Source organism: Lipotes vexillifer, unplaced genomic scaffold (assembly GCF_000442215.2).
Source record: "Lipotes vexillifer unplaced genomic scaffold, Lipotes_vexillifer_v1.1 scaffold926, whole genome shotgun sequence".
NCBI classification, from domain to species: Eukaryota; Metazoa; Chordata; class Mammalia; order Artiodactyla; family Lipotidae; genus Lipotes; species Lipotes vexillifer.
The window spans coordinates 64,565-76,250 of NW_006798085.1; the positions used below are offsets into that span (position 1 = coordinate 64,565).

Sequence of the window (11,686 nt, forward strand, 5' to 3'; positions counted from 1 at the left end):
GACACAATGCCCAGAGATAAACCCACACACATATGGTCACCTAATTTACGACAAAGGAGGCAAGAACATACAGTGGAGAAAAGACAGCTTCTTCAATAAGTGGTGCTGGGAAAACTGGACAGCTGCATGTAAAAGAATGAAATTAGAACACTACCTAACACCATACACAAAAATAAACTCCAAATGGATTAAAGACCTAAATGTAAGACCAGACATTATAAAACTCTTAGAGGAAAACATAGGAAAAACACTCTTTGACATAAACCACAGCAAGACTTTTTTTGACCCACCTTCTAGAGTAATGGAAATAAAAACAAAAATAAACAAATGGGGGGACTTCCCTGGTGGCACAGTGGTTAAGAATCCACCTGCCAGTGCAGGGGACATGGGTTCGAGCACTGGTCTGGGAAGATCCCACATGCCACGGAGCAACTAAGCCCATGCACCACAACTACTGAGCCTGTGCTCTAGAGCCCATGAGCCACAACTATGGATCCTGCATGCCTAGAGTCTGTGCTCCGCAACAAGAGAAGCCACTGCAATAAGAAGCCTGAGCACCACAATGAAGAGTAGCCCCCACTCGCCACAACTAGAGAAAGCCCATGCACAGCAACAAAGACCCAGTGCAGCCAAAAGTAAACACATAAAAGAAATTTATTTTAAAAAAAACAAAAAAACAAATGGGACTTAATTAAAAGCTTATGCACAGCAAAGGAAACCATAAACAAGACAAAAAGACAACCCTCAGAATGGGAGAAAATATTTGCAAATGAAACAACAGACAAAGAATTAATCTCCAAAATATACAAACAGCTCATGGAGCTCAATATCAAAAAACCAAATAATCCAATTAAAAAATGGGCAGAAGACCTAAATAAACATTTCCCCAAGGAAGACTTACAGATGGCTAAGAGGCACATGAAAAGATGCTCAACATCACAAATTATTAGAGAAATGCAAATCAAAACGACAATGAGGTATCACCTCACGACGGTCAGAATGGCCATTATCAAAAAATCTAGAAACAATAAATGCTGGAAAGGGTGTGGTGAAAAGGGAACCCTCCTGCACTGTTGGTGGGAATGTAAGTTGATACAACCACTCTGGAAAACAGTATGGAGGTTCCTTAGAAAACTAAAAATAGAATAGAACTACCTTTTTTTTTTTAATGATGTATTTCTTGGTTAGGATATTTCAGCTGGCTGCTTTTTTTTTTTTTTAAGATGTTGGGGGTAGGAGTTTATTAATTAATTAATTTATTTTTGCTGTGTTGCATCTTCGTTTCTGTGCAAGGGCTTTCTCTAGTTGTGGCAAGCAGGGGCCACTCTTCATCGCGGTGCACAGGCCTCTCACTATCGCAGCCTCTCTTGTTGCGGAGCACAGGCTCCAGACACGCAGGCTCAGTAATTGTGGCTCACAGGCCTAGTTGCTCTGTGGCATGTGGGATCCTCCCAGACCAGGGCTCGAACCCATGTACCCTGCATTAGCAGGCAGATTCTCAACCACTGCACCACCAGCAATCCTACTCCTGAGCATATACCCTGAGAAAACCATAATTCCAAAAGAGACATGTACCACAATGTTCATTGCAGCACTATTTACAATAGCCAGGACATGGAACCAACCTAAATGTCCATCAACAGATGAATGGATAAAGAAGATGTGGCACATATATACAATGGAATATTACTCAGCCATAAAAAGAAATGAAACTGAGTTATTTGTAGTGAGATGGATGGACCTAGAGTCTGTCATACAGAGTGAAATTACTCAGAAAAACAAATACCAAATGCTAATGCATATATATGGAATCTAAAAAAACGGCACTGATGAACCTAGTGGCAGGGCAGGACTAAAGATGTAGATATAGAGAATGGACTTGAGGACACGGAGTGGGAGGGGGAAGCTGGGGCGAAGTGAGAGTAGCATCGACATATATACACTACCGAATGTAAAATAGTTAGCTAGTGGGAAGCAGCAGCATAGCACAGGGAGGTCAGCTCGGTGCTTTGCGATGACCCAGAGGAGTGGGATAGGGAGGATGAGAGGGAGGCTCAAGAGGGAGGGGATATGGGGACATATGTATGCATATGGCTGATTCATTTTAGTGTACAACAGAAACTAACACAGTATTGTGAAGCAATTATACTCCAATAAAGATCTATTGAAAAGATAATACCATGGGCTTCCCTGGTGGCGCAGTGGTTGAGAGTCCACCTACCGATGCAAGGGACACGGGTTCATGCCCCGGTCTGGGAAGATCCCACATGCCGTGGAGCGGCTAGGCCCGTGAGCCATGGCCGCTGAGCTGCGCGTCCGGAGCCTGTGCTCCGCAACGGGAGAGGCCACAACAGTGAGAGGCCCGAGTACCGCAAAAAAAATAAATAAATAAAAATACCTTATATATTTCCTTCATATCTTTCTTTGCCACCCTAATTCAGGCCCTTCATTCAACAAACATTTATTAAGCACATATTATATATGTGCTAGGCAGTTTTAGGTGCTGGGTATAGTGAAGAAAGACATATGCTAGTGAAAGAGAGAAATAATGTATAAGCAAAAAAATAATTAGCATTTATAATGCTTATCCTGTACTAGGCACTGTGATAAGCTATGAGATAGATACGTTATCTCATTTAATATTCCTAATGACCCTATGATATAGGCACTGTTATTAATCCCATTTTATAGTTGGGGAAACTGAGGTCCATAGCTCTTAAGTAGTTTAAGGTCACATAGCTAGTAAGTAGTCAAGATTTGAACCCAGGCAGCGTGATGTTATAGTCTGTCCTCTTTACTGTTATGCTATATTGCTTCTCATGTAAGGAAACCTCAGTTGATGATAAGGGATATGGGGAAAATAAAATAGGGTAATGTGAGAGTAACTTGGAGAGTGGGTGCTTATTTAGAGAAGATGGTCAAGAAAGGCTCTACCTTTTTTTATGGAAGAACTCAAGTTTGACCTGTGAAACTTCTCACTCAGCAGTTTGCCAATTGCATAGGCATCATGCAGTTACTATGTCTGTATTTCCTGCAAACTGGCAGCTGGATCCAAAGACTAGATCAAACTGAGGTTCCATCCCTTTCGTATGACTACAGGATAGACATAACGTCTGATGTCTTTTTATAATCTTAGAAGCTGCTGATGCTCACTATCTCTATTTATCAAGGATTGCAAAATGGTGATATTCTAATTTCATTTCTTTTTATTAATTGGAATCGTTTTGGAAAACATGTCCTTTCATCTACTATTTTGTTACCCAGTTCATCTAGGAAAGGAAGGATAAATGCTTGATTCTCTCCCTTTATTGATTAAATTTTGAAATAATGAATTGTTTCTCTATCATGAGTGGTGATATTTGAGCTGAGACTTGTGAGTGACAAGAAAGAGCCAGCTATTCAAAGACCTGGAGGAAGACTATTCCAGGTAGGGGGAACAGATAGTACAGGAGCACTGAGGAAGGAGTGAGTTGCATAAGTTCAAGGAACACAGAAGACCAGCAACGGCCACATTACTTTCACTCCTACCTGTGCTATGGACTGAATGTTTGTATCCCTCTAAAATTCATACATTGAAATCCTCTCCCCCATTGTGATGGTATTAGGAGATGGGGCTTTGGGGAGGTAATTAGGATTAGGTGAGGTCATGAATGGGATTAGTGCCTTTGTAAGAGTCATGAGAAAGCTTGCTTCCTGTCTTTGCTCTCCACCTGGTAGATGTCCCTCACCAGAACTTGACCATACTGGCACCCTAATCTCAGACTTCCAGCCTCCAGAACTGTGATGAATAAATTTATGTTGTTTATAAGCCAACAAGTCTATGGTACTTTGTTATAGCAGCCTGAACTAAGACATATCTCTTAAATCCATTATTCTCTCCTCCATTCTTACTACCACACCCACTTAGTCTGAGGTCTCATCTTTCTCCCCTACACCACTGTGATTATCTTCAACTGGTTTCACTGCCTCCAAGTATCTATCTCTTCCACCCTAGTCAATTAACTTCTTACCTACCAAAAGCTTTCAATTCAGTGTATAATTCTTTTTGGTGAGAACGCATCTATAATTTTATTAACGGATGTCACTGGCAAAATAACAGTGATTTAATGGAAGGAGGTGTTTGCTGGAAAGTATGCTGGACACCAAAGAGCACAGGCTTTCTACTCAAACCTGGATTTGTGTCCCAGCTCTGACACTTGATAGCTATGTGACCTAGAGAAAATTAAGTAACCCTCCTGAAGCTCAGTTTCCTCATCTATCAAAAAATAATAATGCTTTTAATACATTGTTGTGAGAATTAAATGAGAATATAAAATCTCATTTGATATATATAATATAGAGAGATAACAGAAAAAATGTATATATATATACATATTTTATTACAGTGCTTAGATCATAGTAAAGAGTAGGGTTTTTTTGTAATTACTCCTCCTACCATGTGTCTTGCAGAATTTCCAGTTTTAGTGATGAATTCCCTGTTTAAACTTCAGTCATTGCTAAGAGCTGTCTGACAGCCATCTGAGAATATCCAAAAGCAAAGGACCCAACAGGGATCTTAGAAGAGGAGCTTGATATCGCTTCCCTGTAGCCTAGCAGAGTCCCTTCGACAAGCCTATCTGGGAACCAGTGAGGCCCTTAGTTGATCAGTGATATCTCACACTGATATAACGCTTTCCCAAACACTTTTTGTCTCTGATCACCTCATGCCTAACCTAAGTGGGACCCCTGGGTACTTTACCTCTCACTTCATCCAGATCAGTAATTACCTCCCAGTTACACCAGATTTAGTGTTACTGACTCTGGGACTCCTGCTTCCACTGTCCTCTTTCTCCCTTTCTGCTCCCAAAGTCCAAGAACACTGCTAGAGGGAGAACCAAGCAGACCAATATGAATTCATGCTGTCCAATTTCAACTTGGCCCTTGCAGCTGCTCAGCAACCCTTTTATTTGTCTCATACATTCCCTGGCACTCTCCCCACAGAGGCTGTTCCAGACCTTCCTCTTCTCATATTCCAGCTCCTCCTGTTCCACTCCTTCAGACTAGTACACAAACTTTCATCAGATGTTTGACAATTCAGTAACATTTTAAAAAGCTTTTTAATGGAGAATTTAAAACATGTACAAAAGTAGACTGGATAGTATAATGAATCCCCATTTACCAAACACTCAGCTTCAACTAGTATCAACTCTTGGGCACTCTTGTTTCATCTATTTCCTCCATCCTGTAATATTTTGGAGCAGATCCCAGACATGACATCATTCCATACCTAAATATTTCAGTATGTATCTTTAAAAGTTAAGGATCCTTTTAAAAAAATCATAATGGTAATATCATTAGCACACATAAAATAAACAAGCAATATTTCCTTAATATCATCAAATACCAAGTCAGCATTTAAATTTCCAATAGTTTCATAAATGTCAAAAGAATTTTTTACAGCTTTTTTGGTTTCAATTAGTATCCATATAAAGTCCACACATTGTGATTGGTGGATATGTATTATATGTCGCTTTTAAACGGAAGGTTCCCCTTCATCTCTTTTTTTCCTTGCAATATTTTTGTTGAGGAAGCTGGACTGTTTTTCAGTAGTTTCACAGTCTGGGTTTTGCCAATTCCATCTCTGTTGTATAGATTAACATGTTTCCTTGACCTCCGTTTGTTGTATATATTGGTAAGATCAGTAATGTCTGTACAATGCATATTCTATATTCATTGTCCTGCTTTCAATGGTGTGAGGAAATTGTCCATGTGACCAAAGAAATGGAAGGTGTCTGGCCCGGAGACTTACTCAGGAAGGAGCTAGGACCTCTTTAGCAGGACTGAAACAGATGGCTCGATAAATAGTAACGGAGGTCCAGGCAAGACAGAATGGGTGAGGGGCCATGTAGTGTCAGATTTCTACTCTGCTGGTATGTAGAGCAGGACAGTCAGGGAAGCAGATCACGCTGAAGTCAGAACTAGAAAAGGAGAGGTAGCACTTGAGGCAGCAGGTGGGATTATTTCTCAGGGGATTACTCTACTTGCTATACCCTGTTTTCTAAATATATCGTACTCATTTCCACCTCTGTGCCTTTGCCCCGGATGTTTCCTCTGCTTGGAATATCATCTCCTGTCTCTCCACCTATCCAAATCCTACTTATCTTTAACAACCAGTGCAAGTTCCCTCCTTTCTGTATTTTTGCTTGTAGAGTCATAAAGTATCTCTGAAAGGATAAATAAGAGATCAAGAACATTGATTGCTTTCCCGGGAAGGAAACTGGATAGCTAGAGGACAGTGCTGGAAGGGAGAAAGATATTACTGATTTGCTGCAGGAGGGACAGTTAATCAGATGAAAGTGCCTAATATGAAATCTGTGTACGTAGAAGCAGGGAGATTGGAATTTGTAGTTTGAGGAGAAAGAAGAAGTTCTGGAACAGCCTCTGTGGGGAGAGTGCCAGGGAATGTATGAGACAAATAAAAGGGTTGCTGAGCAGCTGCAAGGGCCAAGTTGAAATTGGACAGCATGAATTCATATTGGTCTGCTTGGTTCTCCCTCTAGCAGTGTTCTTGGACTTTGGGAGCAGAAAGGGAGAAAGAGGACAGTGGAAGCAGGAGTCCCAGAGTCAGTAACACTAAATCTGGTGTAACTGGGAGGTAATTACTGATCTGGATGAAGTGAGAGGTAAAGTACCCAGGGGTCCCACTTAGGTTAGGCATGAGGTGATCAGAGACAAAAAGTGTTTGGGAAAGCGTTATATCAGTGTGAGATATCACTGATCAACTAAGGGCCTCACTGGTTCCCAGATAGGCTTGTCGAAGGGACTCTGCTAGGCTACAGGGATGCGACATCAAGCTCCTCTTCTAAGATCCCCGTTGGGTCCTTAGCTTTTGGATATTCTCAGATGGCTCTAGAACAATGACTGAGGTTTTAATCAGTAGCCATGTGACCTCAGGCTAGCTATGTCCTTCTCTGAGCTTTGGTTTCCTCATCTATAAAAATTGGGGAAAATAATACCTACCTCATAGAGCAGATGTGAGGATTAAATAAAATAATGTGGGTAGAAGTGCCCCACACAGTGGCATTCTATACATGATACTTTACTCCCTCAGCAGGTGAATACAATCTTCCTTAATCCTAAAGTTGATGCAATGGTATGGTAAATATGTTATCACTTTATAGACTAGCAAAACCTGACTGTCAAGAAAAATCCTATTTTCAGGGAATTCCCTAGCAATCCAATGGTTAGGACTCGGTGCTCTCTGCTGGGACCCAGCTTCGATCCCTAATCAGGAAATTAAGATCCCATGAGCCACGAGGCAGCTGAGGGAGTAAATCTGACTCAAGAGAGACTCAAAAAAGAGATATCAGTCCCCTAATTAAGAATCTACATTTAAGGGAATTCCCTGGTGGTCCAGTGATTAGAACTCGGCGCTTTCACTACCACGGGCCTGGGTTCAATCCCTGGTTGGGGATCTAAGATCCTCCAAGCCACGTGGCACAGCCAAAAAGAAAAAAATCTACGTTTAAAAAGAAAAGGCCGGGGGCTTCCCTGGTGGCGCAGTGGTTGCGAGTCCGCCTGCCGATGCGGGGGACACGGGTTCGTGCCCCGGTCCGGGAAGATCCCACATGCCGCGGAGCGGCTGGGCCCGTGAGCCGTGGCCCCTGAGCCTGCGCGTCCGGAGCCTGTGCTGGTTAAGAATCCGCCTGCCAAGGCAGGGGACACGGGTTCAAGTCCTGATCCAGGAAGATCCCACATGCCATGGAGCAACTAAGCCCGTGCGCCACAACTACTGAGCCTGTGCTCTAGAGCCCGCGAGCCACAACTACTGAGCCCGCATGTCTAGAGCCTGTGCTCCGCAACAAGAGAAGCCACCGCAGTGAGAAGCCTGCACCGCAACAAAGAGTAGCGGCCACTCACCGCAACTAGAGAAAGCCCGTGCACAGCAATAAAGACCCAATGCAGCCAAAAATCAATTAAAAGAAAAAAAAAAGGCCTATAATGCCTTTTTAACTCTCTTTTAAATCATGTTCAAAATCCTTGATCTAGCATTTTAGGCTCTTGCCAATCTAGCGACACTTCACTTGACTTTTTTGTTCCCTCACTTAAACATACCCTTCTGAGGGAATTCCCTGGTAGCCCAGTGGTTAGGGCTCTGTGCTTCCACTGCAGGGGGTATGGGTTCAATCCCTGGTCGGGGAACCAATACCCTCTGATATGTTAGCAGTGGTTACAAACAGCAAAAGGACTAAGCTTGGAGAGAATCTGAAGAGGAGCATTTACTTCTTACTCCATATACTTCTGCATTGAGTCTTTTACAGTGACAATAGGTATTGCTTTGGAATTTATAATAAAACACAAAAAGTAAAATAGAACAACTTCCTACCCAAGCCTGGCTCTCCCTACTCTTCCATATCTATCCAAATTTCTCATTCTTCAAATTTCCATTCAAAATATATTTCTTAACCCTCACATTTATGGTTAAGTGGTTTTCAACTAGGGTGCTAGGACAATTCAATGGGGACAGAATAGTCTCTTCCACAAATGGTCCTGGGACAACTGGATATCCATATGCAAAAATGTAAAGCTGGACCCCTATCTCGTACCACATACAAAAACTAACTCGATGGATCAAAGACCTAAATGTAAGAGCTAAAACTATAAAACTCTCAGAAAACATAGGAGTAAATTTTCATGACCTTGGATTAGGCAATGGTTTCTAGGATATGACATCAAAAGCATAAGCAACCAAAGGAAAAATGGATAAATTAGACTTCATAAAAATTAAAAACTTTTATGTATCAAAGGACACCATCAAGGAAGTGTAAAGACAACACAGAGAATGGGAGAAAATATTTATAAATCATATATCTGACAAGAGACTTGTCTCCAGAATATATTTTTAAAATACAACTCAATAAAAAGACAAACAACCCTATTAACAAATGGGCAAAGGATTTGTATAGACATTTCTCCAAATAAGATACAAAAATGGCCAATAAGTACATGTAAAGATGCTCAGCATCATTAGCCATCAGGGAAAGTCAAAGTAAAACCACAATGAGATTCCACTTCACACCCACTAGGATGGCCGTAATAAAAAAAGACAAGTAACAAGAGTGTTATTGAGGATGTGGAGAAAGTGGAACCCTCATACACTGCTGGTGGGAATGTAAAATGGTGCAGCCTCTTTGGAAAACAGTCTAGCAGTTCCTCAAAAGGTTAAAAGTTACCATTTGACCCAGAAATTACATTCCAATTACACTTGGTATATATGCAAGAGAAATGAAAACATATGTCCACATAAAAACTTGAACATGAATGCATGGGAGCATTATTATAGGAGCGTTATTCATAATAGCCAAAAAGTGGGAACAACCCAAATATACCTCAACTGATGAAGAGATAAACACAAGTGATATATCCACACAGTGAAATATTATTTGGCCATTAAAAGGAATGAAGTACTGATACATGCTATAACATGGATGAACCTTGAAAACATTATCCTAAGTGAAAGAAGCCTGTCACAAACAACCACATATTGTATGATTCCATTCATATGAAATATCCAGCATAGGGAAATCCACAGAGGCAGAAAGTAGATAAGTGGTTGCCTAGGGCTATGAGTTTGAGGGGGACACTGGGAGTGACTGCTAATGGGTACAGAGTTTATTTTTGGAGTGATGAAAACATTGTAAAATTGATTGTGGTTGTACAACTCTGAGTACACTAAAAAAAAACCCTGAATTTTACACTTTGAACGGGCAAATTGTATGGGATGTGTATCGTATCTAATTAAAGCTGTAAAAAATGTACTTCTTCCATGGAGCTTTCCCTTTCTACTACAGTCCACATTAATCACTCCATTCTCTCAACTCCTACAGCTTTTCAAAACTGTACTACACAATTTAGCACTCAGTTAAACTACCTGATAATGTTTATTATTATCTCATATAGAGCCTTGACTTGTCAGCCTGACTACAATTTTCCTGAGAGGAATGAATGAGTCTTCTGTTTCTCAGATACCTCTAAACCACCTAACATATAACTGGGCACATAGTAAGTACTCAGTAAATACTTGGTGGTTGTGAAGAATTGATTACATGTGCTTTTTTCACACATGTGTGTTGCAGACACACAGAAGTTGGAGAGAACGAATACAATCTTAGATAGTGAGGTGAGAGAACGACACTATGTGAAACTGCAGAATACAAGATTTATTTAAGGGAAAAAAACAGAATGGTTGGGACACTTTTGTTCTCCCCTCCTTCTGCCTCCTGCTGCTCAATGACACCACATGGCCAACCATATCCTGGTCTCTGAGATCCTAAGGGAGTCACTGAGGTCCTATCTAGACACTTGACTGTCTGGTGTCACTATTCCCCCATCACTTCCTCCTCTTCCTCCTCCTCTGTCCAGCTCAGGTCATCATCTGAATCCTCAGATTCTTCCTCATCCATCTCTAACCCAACCCCTGCCTTAGCCTTCTCAGCCAGTGCATCGGGGTGCTCCAGCTGGGCCCAGGATCCTGGGTCAGCCTTGACCAGGGAGATTTCAACCCGAGATGGCATCAAGGAGACAGAGCTCTGCTCCACGTTTATAACCTGAGGAGGAGGGAAAGATAGTGGAACACAGAAGAGAAAATGAGGAAATCAAAGGGATTGGAGTCAGGGTAGGATGGTGATGAATGACAGGGAGAAAAATAAAAAATGCAAGGTGGGGAAAAATATAGGGAAGGAATAAGTAAGGGAGAGAAAGAGGAAAGAAAGGGGAGTTGGGGGGGGGAGAGGGAGAAAAAGAGGGAGGAAGAGGGAGAGAGAATATCAAAGCAAATGAAGAGAAAACCTCCACTTTCCCACTACAACTCCTTCCCTCAAGACACCCTCTATTCATTCCAGTCTGGCCCTTCTTTTTACCCCATCTGCCTCCCCCTCCTGTGCCCCCTTATCTTCACTTACCCCCCAGAGCTTCATCTGTGCTTGGAACACACGGTTACCATCAAAGACAATGTGGACATGAAGCTGAGAGAAAAGAATTACAGGGGTAGTAACAATCCCAGAAGGTCAGAACAAGTAATTATGACAGAGAAGCAGGCCAGTGGTGTAATCCCTACATCCACGGGTCAGCCAGATAACCCTGACCTAACAGCTCTACCTTCCTCTCAGAGGGCTATGGAGCCTACATGTTTACTGCCTACGACGACTCTGCCTGTAAGATTATAATATCACCCAATTCACTGGCTTCCCATCCAGCATCAGACGTTCCTCACCTCAGTTTGACTGGCCTTCACCCAGTTGAACGCAGGAAGTGGAATCTGGCCGTATACAGTCACCACTACTAAGGAATCTGTCTGGTGCCAATCATGACGGCAAGACGCTGGCAGCTAAAAAGAAGACGTGAAAAGTGGGTGGTAAGAATGAACTCTTAACCCAAGGGGTGTTCTCATGGTATATGTGGAGAAGAGACAGAGAGTGTTAGAAAGATTAACACTACCTCATATTGCAAAACCACTGGGCTGGTAAAGGATAAGGAGCAGAATCTTATTTGGTCCATGCAAAAGGGAGAAGATAGAGCTTGGCCATGAGGTACAGGGAGAAGAAATTATTTTGGAATTGGGTTCTAATCAAGAGTTCAGGAAAGTCAGGACTTACCTGCTTCCCCCAGTCATGTCTACCAACTCTGCACCCTGGCTGTGCCAGGAATG

The 11,686-nt window shown here is 41.9% G+C and overlaps 1 protein-coding gene across 1 annotated transcript in view; it reads right to left on the reverse strand.

Moving 5' to 3' along the window:
* Positions 1-10,358: 10,358 nt before the first annotated feature.
* The window catches only part of ITGB1BP2 (integrin subunit beta 1 binding protein 2), a 3,941-nt gene continuing 2,613 nt past the window's right edge, over positions 10,359-11,686 (reverse strand). The window contains exons 9-12 of the mRNA XM_007470094.1: positions 11,634-11,686; positions 11,252-11,365; positions 10,941-11,003; positions 10,359-10,586 (exon numbers count right to left, since the gene is read on the reverse strand). Coding sequence (XP_007470156.1) covers positions 10,359-10,586; positions 10,941-11,003; positions 11,252-11,365; positions 11,634-11,686 — 458 coding nt within the window. The remainder of the gene's footprint in view (positions 10,587-10,940; positions 11,004-11,251; positions 11,366-11,633) is intronic.